Source organism: Rhincodon typus, chromosome 10, assembly GCF_021869965.1.
Source record: "Rhincodon typus isolate 14 chromosome 10, sRhiTyp1.1, whole genome shotgun sequence".
NCBI classification, from domain to species: Eukaryota; Metazoa; Chordata; class Chondrichthyes; order Orectolobiformes; family Rhincodontidae; genus Rhincodon; species Rhincodon typus.
Window position 1 is genome coordinate 14355856 of NC_063341.1, and position 26894 is coordinate 14382749.

At 39.1% G+C, this 26894-nt stretch overlaps 1 protein-coding gene and 1 long non-coding RNA gene across 3 annotated transcripts in view; one reads left to right on the plus strand and one right to left on the minus strand.

The window, feature by feature from the left end:
• The window catches only part of uap1 (UDP-N-acetylglucosamine pyrophosphorylase 1), a 42354-nt gene extending 19984 nt beyond the window's left edge, over positions 1–22370 (minus strand). For both annotated transcript variants that reach the window (XM_048601875.1, XM_048601874.1), the window contains exons 1-5: positions 22067–22370; positions 10765–10969; positions 8351–8526; positions 2304–2476; positions 80–273 (exon numbers count right to left, since the gene is read on the minus strand). In XM_048601875.1, the coding sequence (XP_048457832.1) occupies positions 80–273; positions 2304–2476; positions 8351–8526; positions 10765–10969; positions 22067–22370 (1052 nt within the window). The remainder of the gene's footprint in view (positions 1–79; positions 274–2303; positions 2477–8350; positions 8527–10764; positions 10970–22066) is intronic.
• A 146-nt stretch (positions 22371–22516) lies between these two features.
• Positions 22517–26479, plus strand: LOC125484191. Its single transcript, XR_007263032.1, has 2 exons — positions 22517–22631; positions 26098–26479. It is a non-coding gene; the product is annotated as an uncharacterized LOC125484191 (long non-coding RNA).
• Positions 26480–26894: the final 415 nt, after the last annotated feature.

Here is a 26894-nt window from a genome sequence, read left to right on the forward strand (position 1 = left end):
CACTCTAAGTTAAATAATTACACGATATTTTCTGAAAACAATTATATTTTACAGAATAGTCCCAAATGTATTAACATACTTAACAATGTTCTTTAAGAACTGCAGTGTAAAGAAATGATTGCATATGTTCCCTGCGTTGAATGTTAGACGTCCATCAGCATTCCTTCTCTGTGCAGTAACTAGGGTGATTTCACTGTATTCCACAACTTGATACAGGCCATTTACTTTACATACAACACCAACAGCCTCAGTTGGATTTGTCTTTTCTACTACCTGGAAATTAAACAATTTCACAAGAATCCATTATTCAATGCTGCTTCACTTATTCACAACAACAGGCACCTATAATATTTCATAGTTACGGGAAAAAGGATTAATAAACTTCAAAAATTTAGCCAAAGTTGCACAACTACAAAAATTGAACATTCCCTTTTAAAAATCCACACTACTTTCAATTTAAAACATTTATGTAAAGCTTCCAAGCTTATTTTAAAGTTGGCATTTATTTTGGCAACACCACAAAAACATCAAAAATCTTCGACAAAAGATACAAAAGAATGGGATCGAACACAAGTACTCTGCCTGAGTTAAAACAGCCATCTGTACAATCACAGCAGAAAACAGATGATCAAAATGTTTTGAGTTCTTCCACTTTCTGGGTACAATGACATCAGTAGTATTTTTGTAAATTTTCTCCCAATCCCTGTACATACCAAGAAGTGATTCACCCAGTGAAATTGGAGCACTGCAAGGCCTAAAATAGGAGCATTTCATTTATTACACTGTTCCGTGCCCACCTCGTCCATCATGCTGCTGTTTTCCCTCTTAAAAGATGCTCATTAATTCTGTAAGTATGGATTCTATGGTGCCCACAAGATCACAAATACAATTTTGCAGTACAAGCAGGCAGAAAGTATTGGTAAGCAATACTTTCAGCAACCTTAAAAGAAATTTTTACAGCCTATTCATAAAATTGTCTCTTCCACTGCCAGTTTTCTACCATTACATATGACTGTCTCCCAAATCTCATCTACCCACTATTTGTTGGCTGGTTCAACAAGAAATTCAACTAATTATCCAACCCCCAGAACTATCTAGCTGTAGCAGGCTACTTACAGCTCATTAGTGGAACAACAACAAGCATCAGAATCCCCATTGACTCAAGAATGCAAAGTCATGAATGGACAGGCATGCTCCATCAGGCAGTTAAAACCAGCCTTATTAATAAAACAAAGACTATGCAGCTAATAATATTTGATTTTTAAAAGATGCATCCTGCATCAAAAATCGGACCAGTTATTCAATGCAAATACAGTAGAGAGAGCAATATTTACCTTTCATTGAGGAAAAAAAAATCTAGTCTACAAATAATCGAATCTCAAACTAGCATCATAAATCACATCAGGAAACATTTTAAAAATCTGGTGAACAAGCAGGAGGATAATGTTTAAATATCAAAATAAGAAAAAAAACAAAACCGCGAATGCTGGAAATCAGAAACAAAAAACAAATTGCTGCACAGCATCTATGGACAGAAAACAGTTAACGTTTTGGGTTCAGCGGCCATTCTTCAGAACAGTTCTGAAATTTTTGTTTTAAATATCAAAATGGTGGCATCCACAAGTGAGTGCACACTGCCAATGGAGGCTCAGTTATTAAAGTATAGAGAAGAGAGAGATCAATAGATTTCTAGATATTAAAGATGTCAAGGGCTGTGGCATTACTGTAGAAAAATGGTGTTGACATATTTTTTCTAATAGTTAAGACACGGTTTAGAATCACACAGCACAAAAGGACAGCATCCAGCCTATTAATTCAATGCAGTTCTTTGAAAGAGCTACCAAATTAGTCCCAATGTTCTGCTCCTTTCCTCACAAACCTGCAACTTTTACTTCCTCTGCATATGTCCAATTCTTTAGTTAGAAAGTTGAAACTGCATCCGTCAACTTTAGGCTGTGTATCCCAGATTATCATAATATTTCCATTTTAAAAAATTCCTCTCAGCTCCAGTTCTTTGCTAATTTTCTTAAGTTAAACACTCTGGTTACAGTCAGTAGAAATAATTCGTCCTCAACCTCCGTTTTTAAGGAGGACAATGCAAGTTCTCTAATCTTTCATCATAAAGTCTCCATTCTTGATAGCATTCTGATAAATCTCCTCCGCATCCTCTTGAGCTCCCAGCTCTCATTGCTGCGAGATCTTTTATATCCACCCAAAACAGCAAACATCACAGCTCAGCAAGTTAGAAACTGGATTGTAATGGTAGCTTCAGTGTCAGAAGAATACTAATAAAATACACATACCTTGGCTCCACAATCAGCTTGCTGCTTAACACAGAAACCAATGAAGGTTGGATCAGCAACTTTAACAAGAATATTGTCCACACAGTACACATGAATAAAACTAATGCCTCGCTTTTCCATATCCTCCACAATCTTCTGATTTCGAAGTGCTCGATAAAGGCCTCCATTCCCATCTATAAGAACAGAATACTTTATATATGTCAGTTCCTGGAATGTATATAGTACAATGGCAAGCTTTAAATTCTATACATCTTGAACTTGAAAATTGGTAAAATGTCCAAAAATCGGCAAAGACAACAATAATTTTACAAATCAACAAACAGAACAAAATTGCTGCAGAATGGCTGGCAAGCAAGACTACAGTGCCACTCAATGACTGCTGGTGGCGTTGCAAGAACATGCAGTTCTAGAAACCGAGTTGAAGGCAGTGATTCAAGAGGACCACAAGTTTTTTTAATATACTCATTCATCCGCAAATGTGGACATCACTGGTTATTGTCCATCGTCAATTGCCCTTACAAAGTAATGGAGTACAACTATCTTGAACTGCTGTAGTCCATGTAGTGTAGGTTCACCCACAGTGCTGTTCGGAAGGAATTTCCAGGGATGGCAATACCTGTATAGAGTCATAGAGATATACAGCATGGAAACAGATCCTTTAGTTCAACTCATCCATGCCAACCAGATATCCTAAGTAAATCTAGACCCATTTGCCAGCATTTGGCCTATATCTCTCTAAACTCTTCCTATTCATGTACCCATCCTGATGCCTTTTAAATGTTGTAAACCACCACTTCCTCTGGCAGCTCATGCAATATCCTCTGCGTGGAAAAGTTGCCACTCAGGTCCCTTTTAAATCTTTCCCCTCTACCTTAAACCTATGCCCTCTAGTTTTGGACTCCCCTACACCAGGGGAAAAAAAAAAACTTTGTCTATTTACCCCATCCATGCCCTTCATGATTTTATAAACCTCTATAAAGGTCACCCCTCAGCCTCCAAAGCTCCAGGGAAAATAGCCCCAATCTATTCAGCCTCTCCCTAAAGCTCAAACCCTCCGACCCTGGCAACATCCTTGTAAATCTTTTCTGAACCCTTTCAAGTTTCACAACATCCTTCCTATATTCAGGGCGATCAGAATTGCTGCAGTATTCCAATACTGGCCTAACCAATGTCCTGTACATCTGCAACATGACCTCTCAACTCCTATACTCAATGCACTGACAAATAAAGGCAAGCATGCCAAACGCCTTCTTCATTATCCTATTCACCTGCGACTCCACTGTCAAGGAACTATGAACCTGCACTCCAAGGTCTCTTTGTTCAGCAACACACCCCAGGATCTTACCATTAAGTGTATAAGTTCTGCCCTGATTTGCCTTTCCAAAATGCAGCACATCAGATTTATCTAAATTAAACTCCATCTGCCACTCCTCGGGCCATTGGCCCATCTGATCAAGATCCCTTTGTACTCTGGAGATAACTTTCTTTTCCGACCGCTACACCTCCAATTTTGGTATCATCTGCAAATGTACCAGCCATACCTCCTACATTCACATCCAAATCATTTATATAAATGATGAAAAGCATTGGACCCAACACTGATCCTTGTGGCACACCACTGGTCACAGGCCTCCACCACCACCCTCTGTCTTCTACCTTCAAGCCAGTTCTGTATCCAAGTAGCTGGCTCTCTCTCTATTCCGTGTGAACTAACCTTGCTAACCAGTCTACCACGAGGAATCTTGTCGAACGCCTTACTAAAGTCCGTAAATATCACATCCACCAGTCTGCCATCATCAATCCTCTTTGTTACTTCTTCAAAAAACTCAATCAAGTTCGTGACACATGATCTCCCACAGACAAAGCCATGTTGACTATCCTTAGAGACAGCAAGGACTGCAGATGCTAGAAGCTAGAGTCAATAAATATGAGGCTAGAAAAACACAGCAGGTCCGACAGCGTCCAAGGAGCAGGAAAGTTAATGTTTCAGGCCAAAATCCTTCGTCAGGACTTGGATCTTGCCTTTCCAAATACATGTAAATTCCGTCCCTCAGGATTCCCTCCAACAACTTGCCCACCACCGATGTCAGGCTCATCACTCTATAGTTCCCTGGATTTTCCTTACCACCTTTCTTAGAGAGTGGCACCACGTTAGCCAACCTCCAGTCTTTCAGCATCTGATCTGTGGCTATCGATGATACAAATATCTCAGCAAAGGGCCAAGCAATTTCTTCCCTAGCTTCACATTGAGTTGTAGGGTATACCTGATCAGGTCCTGGGAATTTATCCAACTTTATGCATTTAAAGATGTCCAGCAGCACCTCCTCTGTAACATTGAAATTTTACAGATGTTGCTATTTATTTCCCCACATTCTCTATCTTCCATATCCTGCTCCACAGGAAACACTGATGCAAAATACTTGTTTACTCTCTCCCCCAACTCCTGCAGTTCCACACATAGGTGGCTTGCTGATCTTTAAGGGGGACCAATTCTCTTCCTAGTTACCCTTTTGTCCTTAATGTATTTGTAGAATCCCTTTGGATTCTCCTTAACCCTATTTGTCAAAGCTATCTCACGTCTCCTTTATAGTCCCAGCTCAGGGTGGCCTGGGACTTGGAGAAGAACTTGTAGATTTGAAAACTGCTGTGGAAAGAGCCTGGTACATGGTACAAGCTGGTGCCACTGTGCACCTGTGGTGGAGAGTGAATGTTTGACATGGGGGTGCCAATCGAGTGGGTGCTACTTGGTCTTGAATAGTTTTATGGTTCCCGAGTGTTGGCGGAGTCACGCTCAACTAGGTAAGAGGTCAGCCATGATCCTAATGAATAATGGAGCAGGTTTAAAAGGTCCAAATGGCTTATTCCTGCTCCTATTTTCAATGTTTCTATGACAACATTCTACTACACTTCTGACTTTTGCCTTGGAAACAGTCGATAAACTTCAGCAAGTTGGAGGCAAGTTACATGCTATAGAATTCCCAATCTCTGATGTGATCTTTGTTTAACTAGATCGTCCAGTCAAGTTGCTGTTCGGTAGTAAACCCCAGGATGTTTGTACTAGGGAATTTAGTGATGGTAATATTATTGAACATCAAGAGTAGACTGTTAATTCTTTCATGTTGAAGATGCTCATTGCTTGCCACTAGTATGGTACAAATGTTGCCACAGGTAAGAGAAGAAGCAAGTCAAAACAGACAGGCCTATGATTGCCTGTAAATGCAAAGGTAATGAAGAAGGGCCGACAACTCCCTGTCGATCGCGTTCCAAGATGCAGACACATTTTGCGTTTTTCTCTTTGAAGAATACACAAACACAGGGGTTTAAAAAGCCAGTTTCAATTCTACTGGAGTGCGATAGTGGGAATTAGGTTCTGCGGCCAGTGGGCTAAGATACCCGTGTGTACTTGCCTGGGTTTCAGCAATGACATGCTATGAAGGTTGAAGTCTATCCCCCAGTAGCCCCCGTGTTGCAGTTAAAGGGACTGAGTGCTAGAAGCTGGCTAGCTAACTCGCAAGCCTGCCAACAAGGAAACAAAACACCAAAATAATTCTGAGATAACAAGGTGTGGAACTGAATGAAGACAGCAGGCCGGACAGCATCAGAAGAGCAGGAAAGCCAAACCCGAAACGTCAGCTTTCCTGCTCCTCTGACGCTGCCTGGCCTGCTGTGTTCATCCAGCTCTACACCTTGTTATCTCAGATTCTCCAGCATCGGCAGTTCCTACTATCTCTCACCAAAATATTTCTCTTGTACCCAGAATCCTGGAATTCAATTACAGTCGAAAGGATTCGAGACCACAGAATCTCAACAACCTGCAAAACTTTCAACGTCAACACTACCATTAACCTCAAAAACTTTCAAAACCTTAGTTCATATAGGTACAGGAGAAAGATATCCTCAAGGGAAGGGATCCATCTTAAAATTAAATGTTGTTGTGACCAACTGAAGTGGTGGTTGAATAAAGAAAGGGAGCAATTCACCACTCCTCACCCGGGAACTCAATGATTTGGGGTATTCCATCTGAAACCATCATAATTTTGGGAATGCTCTCTGGGATCTGAACAACTCCTTAGATACACAAATGGCATAAATGGTGGTTACCATTGTGCAATCATCAGCAAACATCCTTACTTCTGACCAAATGATGGAAGGAGAGTCATTGATGCAGGAGCAGCAGATATTTGGGCCTAGAATGCTTCCCTGAGGAACTCCTGCAGTGATGTCCCAGGGCTGAGATGATTTGACGTCTGACAATCACAGCCATCTTCTTTAGCCTAACTCCAATCAGTTGAGGCATTTCTTCCAGATTCTCATCAAATTCACTTTTGCTAGAGCTCCTTGGTGCCACTCAATGAAATGCTGCCCTGATGTCAAGGGCAGTAACTCAGACCTCACATTTGGAGTTCAGCATTTTTAACCATGTTTAGAGCAAGGCTTAATTAAGTCAGGTGCTGAATTGGCCCTGGCAGAATCCAAATTAATCATCAATGAGACTACTGATGATTCCTTCCATGACGTTTACTGATGGTCAAATGCAGACTGACAGCAAACTCATTCGCCAAATACTGCCCTGAGCATTATAATATCAATTGCAATAAAGTTCCCAACATCTCATATTATTGTGAAAATATGGTTCTTTTTCTCAAAATGTTACAGCAAACAATTCAAAAACATTTAAGTTTACAAATCTTTACTATAGATAACATTGTCATAATGGGATTAGCTGTACAGTAATACTCTATATCTTGAACAAACTTCAAAATACAATCATATGATCTAGCGTTTTTTAAAAGGCATTTCCATAACTCGTCTTGCAGAGTTGCAAGTAGATGGAACTAAAGCAGATGGATTTCAACTTGGGGATGAGAGGTCATTTTCTTCAGAACTAAGACAACCAAATTAAAATAATTTCTTAAACAGTAAGAAATTAGGATCCATAGATCTGTAAAGGGATTTAGTTGTCCATGCACACAAGTCATTAAAAGCTCATGCAACTGTACAAAACAATCAAAAGGAATACCAAAGTAAGGAAATGTCTCAGCTGGGTTAAATTTCAAGTATTTAACAAAGGTACTAATGTTAAGAAAGGATTTATTGGCCTCGGAAGGCAACAACATAAATTTACCTGGTAAAAATTGTTAATCTGAAGAAAGCTCACTAAAACCTGGTTCATATTCATTTGAGCTTAGCAGGATAAGGAGTGATCAAATTTAAGCCTACATTGAGGTTTGAAATGACAATGGATTCAGTAGGTTAGACGAACAGGCACTATTTTTTCAGGTGATGAAATCCAGAATGAATGGACATGACCATAAATTAAAATTTAAACCAAACAAAATGAGGAATGTTCATTCTATAACAATCCTCTCGCTGTTCTTCTTCCCAGGCTCCCCGGCTAAAACCCTATAACATTTCTAATTTTTAAAAATTCTGATGTGAGGTCATAGACCAAAAATAGGCCTGCAGAATGTTTTCAGCATTTTCCATTATCATTTCAAAATGGGAAGTACGTTTTCACCATCACCATTCCACCACTCTCCCCACAAAAATTTCCCCAGAAATAAATTGAAATTCGAGGCTTGCACTTCTCAAACTCTGTGGTTGGTAAGTCCACCAGAGTTTTAAACTTGAAGATTTGCATTAGGTAAGATTATCAAAGCTTATGGAGTAAAGGCAGATAAATAATCCGAGGAATAGATTAGTTACAATCTAATTGAATAGTCTACTTGGTGTACCTATTTATTTTCTTGAACAATTTTAGAAGAAATATGTTTTTTTGGTGGAAATGAATGATCAATTATTAGTTTTTCTAATAGAAAACAAATTAAAAACTGCCATTAGTAATATCTTTGAATTGTCATAAAGTTGCTCAACATCTAATTACAATATTGTTAAAGACGAACAACATTAGCAAGGAAACATCTGAATTCACTTTGGACCAGGGGAGAACACAGCTATAATAAGGCATTCTTTCATAATCTATATCCAATCTGCTTGTTGTAATATCAAATTGACATTTCCACAATTTGCCCAAAATTTTCACCAACCTGGCGCCAGTGAAATTTTGCTTTTTCCTTCAAGGATAGCTTTCCCATCAAAAGCCATAGCTGGCAACATTCCCTGTTGGAAAAATATGACATTTCCTTCCTGTAAACCAAAGTAGCCATTCAGATTGAAAAATTCTTTTGTAGATTCCATTGTCCGACTACTAGTCATGATATACCTGTGATTGGAAAAAAAGGCACATTATACTTTTTAAAATTCCACATCTAATCTGTTGGTGCTGTTAAAAAACATTTTTATAATTTTAAAATTATACAGAAATATGACCAAGGGCAGGAGCATAATACAGTATTGATTTGAAAATAAGAGGAATCAAAAAATATTATTTGATGATTCGAACACAAAATGCTCTTACACAGAATCATGAAGTCATGCCATTAAGTATGAAATTTCAAGTTGAGAGGAAGAAAGTGGTACATTGAGGTATCTTTCACAAAAGCATTGTGTTTTTAAATTTGGTACAGAACAATAAAAAGACTTGAACCATAAGATATAGGATCAGAATTAGGCCATTTGGCCTATTGAGTTTGCTCTGCCATTCAATCATGGCTATATTTCTCAACCCCATTCTCCGGCCTTCTATCCATAATGCTTGACGCCCTTACTAATCAAAAACCTATCTTAAATACGCTCAATGACTTGGCCTCTACAGCCTTCTGTGTCATTGAATTCCACAACTCACTACTCTCTGGCTGAAGAAATTCCTCATCTCAGTTCTCAACTGTCATCCCTTCACTGAGGTTGTGCCTTCAGGTCTTAACCTCTTCTAATAATGCAAACATCTGTCCATGTCCACACTCTCAGGTCTCTCAGCATTCTCTAAGTTTCAATCAGATCCCTCTTATCCTTCTGAATGCCAAGTACATACCATGAGTCCTCAACTGCTCTTCATGACAAGCCCTTCATCCCTGGAATCATTCTTGTAAACCTCCTCTGGACCCCATCCAAGGCCAGTATTTCATTCCTTAGATTAGGGGCCCAAAACTGCTCACAATATTCCAAATGCAGTTTGACCATAGCCTTACAAAGCCTCAACAGTACATCCCTGCTCTTATATTCTAGCCCTCTTGAAATGAATACAATCATTGCATTTGGCTTCCTAATTTGGCTGCCAAATGAACCTGCATGTTAACCTTAAGAGAATCCTGAACTAGTGCTCGAGTCCCTTTGTGCTTCAGATTTCCGAAGTCTTTCCCCATCAAGAATATAGTCTACACCCCTATTCTTCCCAAAGTGTATAACCTCATACTTTCCCACATGTGGACAGAAAAGTTTCTGCAGAAGTTGCTAGAATATATTTTTAGCTTCAGAATAAAATTAATTGACTTTTAACAACTCGCCAAACCTTCTTCAATAGAAACTTCCAACACAGACTGGATTTTACAACCACATGCTTGTGGTTACAGGGGTGGTGTTGGAATGGGAAAGAAGATGGGTGGCTAGCTCACCATTTCTTACTCATCTTGTTTCTCATAACAATAAAAATTTCAAAAAAAAGACAATTAACAGGCATTGACAAGCTAATTGATCTGAGCACTACACTGTCCATACCACAGTATGATTGAGATGACAGGATGGGCTGTATTTCTAACCATTTGAATGTTTAAAGGCTGTTCGATGGTGGTTACATTCTGGGGGAATGCCATAACATGGGTCAGCTAATGTCCAATAATTCATCTGCTAGTTAGGCAGTGGATGGTGGGGATGGTCAGCTACGCAAGCCTTTGATGATATCCTACGATAAAACTGAAGATGGATCACTGCTTGATCTTGCAGTAAGCCATTTACAGTGAACATCAAATGACCCTCTGAGACACAGGGAACAAGCACTGTGCAGTCTCAAAAACAGAAGCCAAAAAATATCTGGAGTAAAAAAAAAGGACTGGAGCAAAAAAATCCCCAAAATGGGAGTTAGATTTTTTTTCTAATCCAGTATCATTCTCACATTAACATACACTTTGTTGTTCCATAATATCCACAGTAATTATATTTACTATGTAATCCTGAATTAAAACAATGAATTAATTCTTAAACTGATCATTCTGAATCATTCACACTTCAAATAAACAAGAAGTTGAGACTTATTCTCATGTAAACCTTCTCAAAGCTCTGCAAGGGTTCCACATATTCCTTTTCCCTGCCTCCCTAACTTTGGACATACAGTTGCTGTTTCTATATTCAGCACACAAGAGAGGTACTGCTAAAGCAACATTGTAACAAGCAAAACACTGACTAGATCAATTTAAACCATGACAAACTCAATTCAATCTACATCCACTTTGTAAGAGATTATTTTAATTGTGCAGCTGCAAGGAATACACCATTAGTTCAAAATTTCATCTCTGCACTTAAACTAACATACTGGAGTTAAAATTCTAAAGTGGGTTGACACACTTACCATGGAATAGTGCATCTGTGCCCAAACTGCTCTGACGCCAAATGCTGAAGTTTCAGAATACGTTCAGCTTGAATCTGAAAGAGCGTTTTCCTCGATAGCAAACCAACGTTGTACATTCCTTTAGGATAGGTTACTCCAAGACGTGTTCCCTGTCCACCAGCTAAAAGTAAAACTGCTACTTTGTTCTTAGAGATTTGAAGAAGACCTGAGGAAAAGAGATTAGAAAATAAATAGTGACTATTTCTTCTTTTCCCTGTAGACATATACTGACCATTGTTTCAAGCAAACTCTACAGAAATAAGTGCTGATACTTAACAAAAATAACCCAGAATATGAAAGATGGACATCAAACTGGCAAAAGAACAATTTTTGAAATATATAAAACAAAAATTTATTTAATCAACCTGTTCAGATGTGATACGACATTTCTGAAGCAGATGGAATTTGAATTCAGGTATTCTGATTCAGAGGTAGGGACACTACCACCGTACCACAAAAGCCCTAAATTTCTGTTGAATTGTTAGGAGTAAAACTGAAACACTGTGTGCTTATGTTTCAATGAGAGATCACCTCATGATCTATCAATCCAGATTTCAGACTGGGATTTGACTCATTCAGTCATAACATCACATGGGATCATAACAGCCCTTACAAAAGGTAACAAACCCGATCGAATGTGTGCTGCACTCTAAGAATTAGATCAACCAGTTTTAATGCAAATATGCTTCATTAACCAGTTAATCTTTCTTTGTATCAGTGGCTGCAGTTAATTAAGAATTTGACTGAAGACATTAAATCGTTATCTCCACAGATATTGTCATTCCTGATGAGTATTTCCAGCACTGTGTTTTCAGTGTTGGTTTCTGTGTTGCAGGGGTGTAAGTGTCATTCAGTACAAAGTCAATTTGCTCGTACAGTAAGAATCCAGGGTTGATTAATGGAGCTTGGCCGGTGTTCTTGACTTCTTCTGTTTGGTTGTGCTTGGATTACTAGTGTAAAAACATTTCCTTACACTTCCTGGTGGTATATTTAATGCATCCTCTTCACCCACCAGAAAAGTTACCAATTTTGAAAGACCTAAATAGAACCAGAGGCTAAAAGTATATAGTTGATCAAATCAAGAAAAGTAGCATAAGTGACTCCAACAGCAGCAAACAGATGCTATCTTAACCAGCAAATAAACCACCTTACAAAAATTATAAAAATGTAATGTTGTAGATATTTAGTATTTTCCAGCTTGAACTTAGTACATAAAGAAAAACTTCACTGTACTTCACTAGTATTTGAACAAAGCTACGACATTTAATATTCCTGGAAAATTCAGACATATTTCAACAAGAAACAAGACTTGTAGGAAATAATTTTTCTTACAGTATTAGCTGTTTCCAGTGAAGTTTTTTCCAGAGACCATTCCTTTTTTCAGTGCAATTGCTTTGGATTTATTTTTTCATTGGGACTATTTACTGATAGGCAGTGATGTAGTGGTCATGTCACTGGACTGGTAATCTGGAGACCCAGGTTAATAGGGACACAGGTTCAAATCTCACTACAAGCTGGAATTTGTATTCAATCAACAACACTGGATTTGAAAACTGATCTTGGTAATGGTCACCACAAAACTCATTGATTGGTGTAAAAAACCCATCTGGCTTACTAATGTTCTTCAGGAAGGAAAATCTGCTATATTTATCAGATTCATTTAAACCCATAATAGTGTGGTTGATTCCTAACTGCCTTCTAAAATGGTGTGGCGAAGAAAATTAGAGATGGATAACACATGCAGGCTTTAACAGTGATTCCCACATCCCATGAAAGAATAAAGAAAATTTCATAAATAGCAGCTACATTCCAACTTAAGGGGAGGAAAATAGTACTAGTTTGTGTTATATCTATATTTTTCAAATTATCATTCACATGCAAGAAATTTTCATCACTACTAAATAAAGCCTATGTAAATTATTGAGCTTGATCACTATACAACTTTGGAACTGTTAGTAATTTTATTGCTTTATATTTGTGAGGACTTAAAATAAATGTGAATGAAAACAGAAGCCACACCAAATCATTCCTTTTCTTTAAGGTTTCGCTGCACCAATTTCCACACTTATAAACAGACCTTAAGTCAGCAAGTTGCCAAAATATACAGGCACTCCAGTTGCTGTCCCCCTCCATACAGCTCCTTCAGTAGCCATTACAAAGATTGTGACCCTACATTAAACTGTGGTGGATAAAATGTATCATAGAATTTTGATTTAAATCCGATTTTCAGGCTGAAGCTTTAATTTTAATCATCATGAATAATTTATTTAAAGCTAACAGCCAACTTAAGTCAAAAACTTACAGCAATGCTATCCCCAGCATAATCTTAGACTTTTAGAATTATAGTTTGGAGAATGGGTGGAAGAATTAACTACATATAATGCTTCAACTTGTAATATCAAAATAGTTATCTCTTGTTATTGTGTAAATCAGCCAGCAATTTAAGGGGTAATTGCAAATTTATGGGCAATTAGTGTCAATCTGGTGTGAACTTCACGGAAACCACAGTTCACCCTCAATCACCTTTTGGATTTCAATAAATTAATTTATTTGCACATCAATTGCTAATTAGACCCTGAAGAAAGTTAAGATCAATTTTAGCAACACGAGACATTTTTATAAAATGAGATTTAAGTTCTTGTAAACTGTGGGGCCTCAGAAGATTGCTAAATCTTAAAAACATTTTCCGTTTTTCTCTTTTTTCCATTAGTCCAATGTCTCCCCGGACTACTTCTCCTTCTGTGTTGGATCAAACTCTATTTCACACATTTTCCTTCTCTGTTGTTTCCGTTTCTTTCTTGATTCTTAAATCTGATTGATTAAGCTGCTTCCCTCATTTACCAAGACCCTAAATGTTTTGTAATCTTCACTGGGACAGAATGTACTTCTAGCAACTTTTAGAGGGAAAAAAAGCTGAAGGTGGGAGGGTGAAACAAGTAGGGCATACCAAATCCTGATTCATTATAAAAGTGTTATTTACACTAAATGCTTCCCTGACAGAAATAAAATTAACATTGAATCAGTTGAAAATCTTGCCAGACTGAATGACTTAAGAATTCCTCTATCCCCCAGCGATATTCCTTACCATCACCACCCAAAGTTTAAATAATGACATCCATTCACTTCTCAAACATAATAGGCTTCTGGTAAAGGTAGAGCTCAAATGAAGCATAACCATCTACACAAGTCTGCATTCAAACGTTCCAATGAGAATTTTATTCTAAGATTTCAGCCTGAATTATGGCATAAAAATCAAAAGGAACTCATGCAATATCACCATCTCTTCTCAATACATGAAGGCATGCCTGTTGGAAGCTTCTTGAAGTTAATAAATATTTTCTATTACATGCACATTAAAATAATGAATACATTCTTAAACTAGGGATGAAATGAATGACAACTTTGTCCCGTAAGCATGTACCCATTGGGAATGAACATTTACTGAAAAAATACTTTAACTGACAGGGAAAGGAGAGTTTTGCCATGATGTCTGGATTGGATCTTGACCAAGAACTTGCTTCATGAATGAATGACTCATCAGTACATGGCCAGTCTCCAATTTACTTACAAATACCTACCCTTTTAGGAGATGCTGTTAACTTTAATCTATAATAAATACGTGGCAAGCTGGAATCATCTACCCACATAAATTATTTGTGATTAATTTAGAAAAAATGCTGTGAAGGTGGTCACAGATATTGTTGGAAACAAAGGATAGTTAATTGTGTATTTCTAACTCATGTTTGAAAATCATTTCAACATTTATACACTAATCTCTCATTTGGAAGCTTTTGCAAATCAACCCTGCTCTCAATTGAGACACAAATAACATAGCGTCGTCTAACATTTTACGCAGCTCTTGGGAAATCTATTTTCTACAGCAGTTAGAATGTTTAGTACTAATATGTCATATCACATTCCCTTCTGGTCATTGCTTGGGTACCTCCTAAGCAAAGCAGCTTAAAATGGCTAAGGTTACTTGAGGAATAGCCCATGTAGTTCAGCTCTTTTTATCAGGTAAATTTAATATAACCTATTTGTCCGGAAACTTACAAGGTTAGATTTGATAATAGTTTCTCTCTCTGCCTCTCCCTTAAAATTGATTGTGTTTTATATAAATGTGATGAACTATATTCAATATAGATCAATAAATGATTGAATTAAAGAAGGCCTGGCATGTGACAAAAATAGCAGCATTGTTGTTACTGTATTATAAACATAGAAAGGGTGGGTGGGTTGGGGGGGGGGGGGAAACGATTCAACAGACCTGTTCTGCCATTCAAAGATATTGACTCATTTAACCTTTGTTTCTCAGCAACTGATTCATAATTTTATTAGGTTGCCCAATCTGTCTCAAAAATGTCAACTGACCCACATCTTTTGAGAAAGAATATTCCAAATTTAGTTTACTTGAAAAGAAGGTTTCCTGATTTCATGTGGTAAGCACTTTGCTCCCATATAAAAATATTATGCTTTCTTGTTCTGGATTACAACCCCACTTCCGACTAGAGGTAACAATGTACCTACCCTATCAGATCCCTTTCTCCGTTTAAAAAAACCCTGATCATATCACAACTCAATTAACATTCTTGGAGGCCTGGATGTGTTTCCAAGATGTTCTAAAAACAAATGGTCCTTCCAATGAGTCATTTAAGGTCACATGGGATTAACACCTGAAGTAAAATTTTTGGTTCAACGTGTGTATGAATTTAAAAAGTGAAAAACTAGCTTTTTATTGCTTATGAAAGAAACATCCTCTTCTCTAACAAGACCTTTATTATTAGCTTTGATTTTTCTTTGTTCTAGATCCCGGAATGCTGGAGTCTATATTGCTTTGCCAGTTTTCCATTTCTACCAGGTTCAGCTTCACCTGCTTGACCGTACTTCTCTCAAAACTACAAATGTGCATGAACTTTCTGTATTTGTAAACTGAAAAGTGAGTAATGTGATATTTAGTTTTAATTAAAATTTTATTTTTTGCTGCAAGCGCACCATAGCTCTTACAATTTAGAAAATGAATGGGTAACTACTTGAATAAACAGTTACAGCTACTTAACTTAAAAGCTACTGACTTGAAAATGGAGAAACAGAAACGCACTACAGCGATTTTAATTCTGAGGAAGGGTCACCAGACCCGAAACGTTAACTCTGATTTTTTTCTTCACAGATGCTGCCAGACTTGCTGAGTTTTTCCAGCAACTTTGTTTTTGTTCCTGATTTACAGCATCCGAGGTTCTTTCAGTTTTTAATTGCATATAGAATCAGTGTAACATAACATACAGCACAACAATATTTGTAGCACAATGGCACATTTCATTAGCTTCATAGGTTACATAGATATTAACTCTTAACAAACAATACTTTCAGCCTACTGCCAGTACACATCAGTAATTCATCAATTACTTGATTCTAGAAGTAAAACCTACCCATTCAATGATCATCCATTTAAGACAGGTAATAACAAAAGGCAAGCACGGTTTTGCTGAACGAACCAAATTTCCTTCACACAACGTCATTAAGCCTGGACTGTTATTACTATTGGACAGATTAATTATGTACTTCACTGTAACTTGAATTGCAATAGTTCCTTGCCTGCACAAACAATGGACTATTGAAAGACTAATTCTGTATATGACCAATCAAATTTATAGGAATAACTTGTGTTTATATATTTGTTTTTCACAAACCCGAGCATATTACAGCAGTCACTGTTGTAATATAGATAGCACAGCAACTTTCAGCCAGCAAGCTCCCTCGAAACATAATGAGACAGTGACTGGATAATCTGATTAAGTGATATTGATGGAGTTCCAGACTAATGAATGAAATCCCTTTCCAGAGTGGTGGCAGGAGATTTGAAATAGCATGATTGACACTATTGTGCAAGATGTTAATTGAAAACCATACGCATGAAATAATTCAGGATTATGAAATTTTGCTTATGAAATAATCAAAAATGATTATTTTTAAGAATATATAGCTAACCTAACTAATCAACTTGACTTGTGATAATCATGACAGCACTTCCACGCATAGCTGCAGCAATTATCCCAAATTTAGTTCAGGAAAGGGTGCACACCTTCATATTAAATATTAAGTTAGCTGTTCTTTCCCCAGATGCTGCCAAAAGCTTCCAGCATTTCCTATGTTTAGTACCTCAAATTTACAATGCCAACAGCTACATAAATGCAAAAACCAAACTGATTTAATGCCAGAAAACTAGCTGAGTCATTGTGAATGAGTATTCAAACTCAGTTATTTTATTCAAGCAAGTTTTGCAATTGCATAATTGTTTTACTGTAACTGAGTTAGATGATTAGTCATAAAGTTATTCATTTTTGAAATGAGCTTAAGTTTCTTTAAATGTACTTGTGAAGATATTCCTTTTTTGTTTTCTTTACCATTTAATGGGTTTTGAAATGGACTTGATTTGAAGCGAACTTTGGGCCAATTGTATTCTGTAAGCATACAGTTTTTGTTTCCTATAATTAATTTTATACAAAACAGCTTTGCTTATTTTCCACCAATTTGCCTTAAAACTATTGTACTTTCAACTTGTATGTTTATATTGTAATATATTCATGCAGTGCTGTTTTGTCCTTATTCAGGGTCACTGAACAATTTTGAATAATCAAGGCCTTAAAACAAATAATGCAGGAACCTACTATGTAATGTTTCCTGGTAATGCCAACAAAATAAGAAGTTTTAAAATTAAATTTTAGTCTATTTCAATTTATAATCAATCAATTATGCAATAACACAGAAACAGAGGTTACAGGGTTATTTCCACCAGTGATAAAATTTGGCAAGTATGTGCTCACACTGAATTTCTGACAGTCCAGGCCATTGTTTAGGGCAAGAAGATGTTGACAAGTTAATATTTACTTGCAAACAACTATATCTGTTAGCTTTATTCTATGAATTTAAAGTTGAAGAGACATTTTAAGCAAGTAAATTATTCATCCAGGTACTGATAAGTGAGTTACAGTCGAGTGAGTTTTTGAATCAGTGTACAGTATTTACATTTATCCGATTATGGGTTCACACGTGCTTATTCTCTTTGCAGATGCTCACTACTCTGTATTTCCCACATTTTCTGTTTTGAGATTCCCATTATTTACATTTTTAGAAAAGTCATTTTCATGTGTCCAGCTGAAATAGTATTTGCAAGCAGAGCTCTCTTATAGTTAAAATCTTGTGAACACGACACAACCTAATGCAATTATGAAAAGATACATAGCTTTTGATTTCTTTCATTTCTGAACAACTTTGGAAAGGTACAGATATTAATTGAGGAGATTTTATGTGCTGTTGATCTGATTTCCTTTGAAGCCATTAGGAAGAAGATTGAAGATAATCCATGAGCCCTACATAGTTATGGTCATGGGATCCCATTTTAAACATAGTGATATCTATTACCTAATTTCCATACTTAGGATTTTCCATATACTATAAATCTGCTCTTCCTTCTGTTGCTGACGGATATGATAGTAAATTTGTTCTGTATTCATAATTTAAACAAATCCAAATAATGTTTTCTAATACCTTCCAAATTCTAAATTATTATAACAGGGCTTATAATAGGCAAAAGCAGAAAAAAGGCTTTCTCTTTCAAGCTAGTCCTTCGCTCTTATCTTCTTCACAGCATTCTAATGTATACCTCAACCACTTATTTTTAAACTTACAACCGACATTTCGAACTGTTCTTCATAATTCAGCTTCACACAGAACAAAAAGATTGGTTCTTCCACCATTCACAACATAATTTGATAGTCAGAACATTTGTTCTTTTTCTCACCTTCCCATTTTCCAACGAGACTGTTCCTTTTGCGATACCATAGGTTCACATTTTCATCCTCCCACATTCTATTTACCCATCACCAATTAATCCCCATGTTAAAGTATGAACTGCATCACCAGCCCATTCACTTTTCAGGACAAAAAAACAAACTTCCCACAAAAATATAATTTACGTATATTTCAACTAATCTAGCATCCACTATATGCTAACGTGCAGTCTCCTCTATAAATTGGAGAGAATAAAAGTTAGGTTACGACTTTGTTAGTTTGCTCTCAAGTAGATTGCTACTTTAATACTCTACCCTCTGATCTCTACCCTGTGAAGAATTTCTTCCAAAACAAGTTTCAAAACCAATATTTAATTTCCTTCTCGGCATTTGATTGATTGATTAATTGATTTATTTATTTAGTGTCACGTTTATTGAAATACAGTGAAAAACTTTGTTTACAAGTGGTACAGTAGACCATAGTAAGAAAAAGATGTACAGATCAAAAAGACTTAGACAGAGGCAGCCCTGATATCATTAACTCCAGGCTTAGTTACATCATTTTCAAATTTCAAACAAGTTTGCCATTTGCCTCATTTCCCCAAACATACTTCTGGATTACTTATGCAGTCTTTGTCTCTTTGGGGGTCTTAATATTTCTTATTGCTCAGAGTTGAAAAATCTGCATCCAAAGCATTAACTCAGTACACTCTTGCCATAGATCCTGGCTGACCTATATCTGTTAACAGCACTTTCTGTTCTTGTTTTACATTTCCAACATCTACAATATAAAATCATAGAAAACCTACAGATAGAGGCCATTTGGTCCATTTAATCTGCACCAACCATTCAAAGAGCATCAACCCTATCCCCATAAGTCCACATTTACCATAGCTAATCCACTCAGCCTACACATCCCAGGACACTATGGGCAATTTAGCATAGCCAATCCACCTAATCTGCACATCTTTGGACTGTGGCAGGAAATCAGAACACCCGGAGGAAACCCATGCAGACACAGAGAACATGCAAACTCCACACAGTCACCCAAGGCTGATTTCAAATCCAAGTCCCTGGCGCTGTGCGGTAGCAATGCTCACCACTATGCCACTGCACCGCCCAGTGCTCTCCCCTATCCAGTGTGGTGCATTGCATGTTATTTCCAAAGTTCACAGATGTTTCATGAACCATAATGAACACAGTGGTTCAAATCTCGCCTGACCAGTTAATTACTTGGCCCCCGCACTGCTGGAAAGTGCACTTAATTGTTCTGCTGTACATTTTCACGTTTGTTGGTCTTTGTAACTTCTGTTCTATTTTCTGTGTTTTGACGTAATTACTTTTCCACTTTGAACTCAGTATGAAAGTGGTGGGTTAACCAACACATAAAGGTCACTGCCTATTGTCTGCCATTTCAATCTAATTCATTGTATTTATGAACATAAAATTGAAAATTTGTTCACTATCAAGGTTGAATTTAACCTGCTTTATCAATAAATTGTAAATTATTCTGCAAAGTTTTAACGCACCCTCAACACAACCGATCTTTTAGGAAACACAAATCCTTTCGTCGCTATCTTGATCACTGATGTCTACCACAATATCAGTCATGACCTGACATAGTTTGGAATTATTAATTACTTCCAAGTTCAGTTACATTCTGAAGGATTTGCTTTCAGTTACATGACAAATTTGAAATATCCATGATATTCTCTACATTAAAAGTTCATCTTCTTTGCTTTCCAACCAACAGAATGGCTTTATCAAAAGAAACTTCCACATCAAAATAATGTTTTTATTAGAAGTATAAATAAAAAATTAGAAATAGTCAAATTATAAACAAGTGTTACCTGAAACGGTGGATCATTCTACTTTGAAGTGAATGTCACTAAATTGTCTTGACCCTAAATAACCTTGAGATTACGAAAGACCAGTACAGACCCACAAAACATTTGTGGGTGTATCAGTATCTTTATTGCAACTGTATTGCTTTAATAGTTTGAGAGATGTTCACTGAATCCTTACAGTGTGGAAGCAGGCCATTTGATCCATTGAGTCCACACCGACCCTCTGAAGAGCATCCCACCTATACTCATTCACCTACCCTATCCCAATGCTAATCCACCTAGTCTTCACATCCCCAGACACAACGGGCAACTTAGCATGGCCTATCCACCTAACCTGGACATCTTTGGACTGTGGGAGGGAATCCACGGAGACACGGGAGCATGTGCAAACTCCACATAGACAGCCACCAAGGCTGGAATCGAATCGGGGTCCCTGGCGCTGTGAGGTGCTAACCACTGAGTAACCGTGCTGCCCCCAATGCCCATTGGAATCAGATTGTTTGAATACTGTGGATGATCTAGACTGCTACTCTGTTCTTCATCTATAGAATCAGCACTGATGTATTCTTTTAAAGATGACAGCCTCTCTGTAACTTTTTCATTCAAATCTATTAAAACCTCAATTTTAGCATGGTGATTAGCTTTTGAATAAAAAGTTAAATGACTGTGCCATTTTGTTACTCAACTAATTATATCATCGCATCCACCTTCCACACACCATTCTCATCCGAAGGCATTTCTCTCATGGCATTCCCATCCCATTTCTTCCATCTCTCTTATTCGATCGCATTCCTCACAGAAATAATCTTGTCTGCCAGGGTAACTTCGTCATTGGGGTCCCTTTACCTTCTATTTTTTTCCTCCACTTTCGCATCTGACATTTCTAACAATCATTTGGGTCCCATTTGCACTTCATGCACTCTGGTCCTCCACATGCCCCATATGTACCAGGTGCCACTTGTAAAGCAAAACACCCCTTAAACTGACCAATCAAAACTTGGCAAACGACAAAAATAAGACGCACTTGTTGCATCAATTTTACCACAGACAGTAATAGACAGCATGCAGCAGTTTTCAACCCGAGTACTGGGTTTATTTAAAGAAAAAACAGAGGGTGTAGAAGCCCAATAAAACAATGCCAGCGGAGAAAAAACTCAGTTTACTGTGGCTCCTAGACTCAGTTAGATAATTAGAATAGAAAACCATACGCACGCATAACTTTCGTTTCTTGGAAAATTTGCATTTTTTGCTGGTGTCACAGATGTCCCACCCAACCATCCCAGACAGCGATTTGACAGGATCCAGGCAGGGAGGTAGCTATTCGGCAGTGGTGGTATCAAAACACTCGATAGACCACTTCTCTCAGGTCTATAGCTGCGCTTTCGTGCTGCACCAATTCCCTCACCCAACAGGTTTAAGTGTTCGATACCAAAAGCGGGCATCTTAAGAAGTCGTTTCAGAGATAGTAGGAACTGCAGATGCTGGAGAATCTGAGATAACAAGGTGTAGAGCTGGATGAACACAGCAGGCCAAGCAGCACCAGAGGAGCAGGAGGTCCAGACCCGAAACGTCAGCTTTCCTGCTCCTCTGATTCATCTTAATAAGTCACCGAGTTCGCTAAGCTCTTACCTTCTGCCTTCCACTCGGGCAGTCTCTCCCAGTCTCTGGACACGCTGCCCTGCACTTCCCTGGGCACCGGCTCCATCTGCTCGTCCATCTGCTGCTGGATCGGCACCGGCGCCGACACGGCCCGGTTGAAGAAGCTCATGATCTCGGGGAAGTGGCACCCGCTCAGGTCGCCCAGCAGCTCGGCCCGCTCGGCCTGGTCCAACTCGTCCCAGAAGCGGAGCAAGTGAGCCTGGCCCGACCGTTCCAGCTGCTCCCGGTGGGCGGCCAAGGCCAGGGCCAGCTCCTGGTCCTGGTCCCGATCCATCGCCTTCCCCAAACGGCCGGAGCCGCGCGAGCCGTCCAGCCTTAACCGCCCCGCGTTCGATTCGATTCAAACCGAGCTCGAGCCCAACGGACTACCTTCCGTTCAACGATTGAGTTATTAGCGTTTGGTTTACAACAAACAAAATATTTGTTTTTTTTCGGAGGGGGAAGGGGTTGTAAAACGGAAACGGATTTTACTGAACGCCAAAGAGAATTTTCATGATGGTTTACCAATCTTTCTAACCGTCTCACCGCCGACACAGTGAGTAGGCCCGAAAGGGGGGAAAAATCGTTTTCTGTTTCAGAATTCTGTGATAAATCTCTTAAGCCACTGCTAAATATCCGCGCATTTCCCTGTCCGGCTGCTGCACGCTCATATTTAAACACGCAGCATCAAAGGTGCCGGCAGCCACATGGAGTTGGTAGACAAGGGGAATGGGGGCCGGGCCCAACAGGGGACGGCCTTGGTAGTAGTCCCGCCTCTCCGTTTCTCCACGCCGCTGCCACAGAAACCCCGGTCCCCTCCCTCATTCCTCCGCCACAGTACAGTCTCACTGACGTGGCGGTACGGCAGGCCCCAGTCAGGCTAAAACCCGCCTCCCACATCACCAACAGCACGGCGATGAGTTACTACATCCTGTAGCACTGCTGCATACGTTTCTGGCAAAGACGGTCACACCCACCTCCTTAGAAAGCCAGTCGAAAACCATCCAGTGGTGGTCCTGGGCGAGTGGCATTCACACCACACAATGACCCATCTCCAACAAGTCTAACCGCCCCTGGCTTTCTTCAACTGGATCAAAAAACCCTATGGCCAGGAAATTTGAGAAGACCAGAAAAATAATGGGGAGGTATCAGGATACTCGATTAAACCACACCTGTAACTTCTGATACAGGCAGGATGCCAACTTCAAATTTGTGCTGCCGTTCATTTAAGCAATGAAAGAAAAAGACTGGTGGGTGTGCGCACTGAAATGCATCAGGTGTTGTCACATCTGCCGGAAATACTGTGGCCAATGCTAAAGAGGAGTTTTATCCGGCCCCAACTCAGCACGGGGCTGTCTGTGGAATTTGGAGCTCCACCTTCCATTGTGGAAGTGATACTCAACACGTATGAACATAAAAAGAATCACCAAAGTTCACCCCAGTCTTAGTTTATATTCTGCTAAAACACTCATCCCTGTCTTTGTTACCTCTAGACTGGAGTATTCCAATGAACATCTCAATGATCGCCCACATTTGGGGCAGCGTGGAAGCTCAGTGGTTACCACCGCTCCATCACAGTGCTGGAGAACTGGGTTCATTTCCTCCCTTGGGTGACTACCTGTGTGGAGTTTGCACATTCTCCCCATGTACGTTTGTGTTTACTCCAGGTGCTCTGGTTTCCTACCACAGTCCAAAGATCTGCAGGTTAGGAGCAAGTGGCCATGCTAAATTATTGTGCAGTGTCCAGGGATATGCAGGCGAGGTGGATTAGGCATGATGCAGGGTTATGGGGATAGGGTGGAGGACTGCATTGGTGAGATGCTCTTTGGAGGGTTGGTGCAGACTTGATGGGCCAAATGGCCTCTTTCCACATTGTAGGGATTCTGAGATCAACTTACAATGCTCCAGACATCTCTACAAGAATTCCTCAGGTAATGTATGGGGCCCAGTCATCTTCAGCTGCTTCACTTTCCCTCCATCATAAGGTTAAAAGTGGGGATGTTCACCAATGTTCTGCACTGTTTGCAACTCCTGAGATACTGAACTGGTCCATGTTCAAATGCAGCAAAACCTGACAACATCCAGGCCTGAGCAGATGAGTGGCAAGTAACATTAGTGCCAGACAATGACCATCCCCAATAAGCAAGAACCTAACCATTTTCCACAGCATTCAATGAAATTATCATTGCTGAATACACCACTTACAACATTTTGGCAGTTACCAAAGACCAGATACAGAACTGGACTTGCCATATGAATATTGTGGCCACAAAAGCAGTTTAGAGGCTAAGAATTCAGTAGCGCGTAACTCACCTCCTAACTCCCCAAAGCCTGTCCACCATCCACAAGGCACAAGTCAGGAGTTTGATGGAAAACTCCCCGATTGCCTGGATGGGGTGCAGCTTCAACAACATTCAAGAAGCTTGACACCATCCAGAACAAAGTATTCCACTTGATTGGCACCACATCGGCAAACATTCATTTCCTCCACTATTGACACTCACTAGCAGCAGTATGTACCTTCTACAAGATAATCTACAAAAATTTACCAAGGCTCATTATACCTCACAAACCCACAACCACTACCATCTAGAAGGGCAAGGGCAGCAGATATACAGAAATACCATTACATGCAAGTTTCTCTCCAAGTCACTCATCTTCCTGACTTGGAAATACATTGTTGTTCCTTCAGTGTCATAGGGTTGGAATACTGGAAATCCCTGACTAGTGATATGTGGGTCAATAAGAAATAGATTGCAGTTGTTCAATAAGGCAGCTCACCACCACCCTCTCCAGGGTAACTTGGAAAGGACAATAAATGCTGGTCTACACAGCAACGGCCATTCACATGAATCAATTTTTAAAAAATGACACTGGGAAGAAGTTGATGGCAGTGATAGGGATCTTGCCATCAATACCCATTCCCCCATCAACCCCCCGTCCTCCACATGCCAGGTCACATGATCAGGCACTAAGTGTCTTTGAATACATTATCCTCCCTGGAAGACTGCATGCAAACTCCAATAGTCTTCTGTCCTCCCACATGACAGACTTACCTTAATTGGTCAATGCAATGAGTATAGGAGTTGGGAGATCATGTTGCAACTGTACAGGATATTGGTGAGGCCACTTTTAGAATACTGTATTCAGTTCTGGTCTCCCTGCTTTAGGAAGGATGTTGTTAAACTTGAGAAGGTGCAGAAAAGATTTACAAGGATGTTGCTGGGATTGGAGGATTTGAGCTATAGGGAGAGGCTTGGGCTTTTTGCCCTGGAGTGTTGGAGATGACAGGTGACCTGAAAGAGGTTTACAAAATTATGGGGAGCATGGATAGGGTGAATAGCTAAGGTCTTTTCCCAGGGTAGGGGACTCCAAAACTAAGGAGCATTGGGTTAAGGTGAGAGGGGAAAGATTTAAAAGGGACCTGAGGGGCAACTTTTTCACACAAAGGGTGGTGCATGCATGGAACGAGCTGTCAGAGGAAATGGTGAAGATGGGTACAGTTACAACATTTAAAAGCCATCTGGATGGGTTTATGAATAGGAAGGGTTTAGAGGGATATGGGCCAAATGCTGGCAAATGCAACTAGATTAAGATATCTGGTATGCATGGATGAGTTGGACTGAAGGGGCTGTTTTCCTGTTGTGTAACTCTATGACTGTATTACCCCTTGACTTTCAATGGCATTACCATTCCCCCATTATCAACATCTAAGGTATAATCATTGACCAAAAATTGAACTGAAAAATTATCATAGACAGAGATGATTGGTGATGAGTTTAACCTAAGGTTTACCACAGCCTCAGGTAAAATTGAGAAGGCAAAACCTTCATGATGACTTCAGCTAGTGTGAGAATTGAACAAACCTGTCCTCTCAGCCAACTGAGCTAACCAACCTCCTCATTGCTATGACTACTAATGTGATCATATGAATACTTGTGGTTACAAAGAGCAGATTGCAAGATAGGAATCTGCAGGAAGTAATTCACTCTCTGACTCTCCCATGTCTGTCCCATCTACAGGGCCCAAGTCAGGAGTGTGTTGGAATTCTCTCCTTCAACAAGACGTACTGCAACAATTTACATAGTCTTCTTCAACAGCATCTTCCAAACATGCAAACTCTTCAACCTCCAAGGAAAAGATCAACAGGTGCATGTGAATGCATCCTTCACCATGCAAGTTCCCCTTTAAGACATGTACTGTCCTGATTTGGAACTATATTGTTATTCTTTCACTGTTGCAGGAATCCTGGAACTCACTTCCTTTCAGAAATGCAGGTGTACCCACACCAGATGAACTGACTTCATGGCCAAGAAAGTGATTCAGCACCACATTCTCAGGACAATTAGGTTGTAGCAGCAATGTCCACATTTCATGAAAGAATAAAAATACTGAATACCTAAATGTGTATTCCTGCTGCAAACACATACCCACATGTTCCCAATGCATACTGTCACATCTGCATGTGCATTTCCAGCTGCTATAACACAGCTTGCTCACAAATTTGGCTGCAGTCTGCTGTTTTGTTTCCTGGTGCCTAAAGTTCTCACCCATACAAGCATTCCTGTTTTAAATATGTATTTATATTCGTAAAAGAGCACCCTTCTTTAGTAAATTTGACTTGCTAATACCCAGGTTCACAAAAAAGACAATTCCAACCCCACCAACTATCAGTCTGCCCTCAAATATCAGTAGAATAATTGGAGGGGCGGTGGCGGGGAACAAATTCCTGCTGCCTTAAGTGTATGAATAATAGCAAGAAAATATGGGAAAATATGATGAGAATGGAAAAATCAGATACTCGATATCACAATAAAAT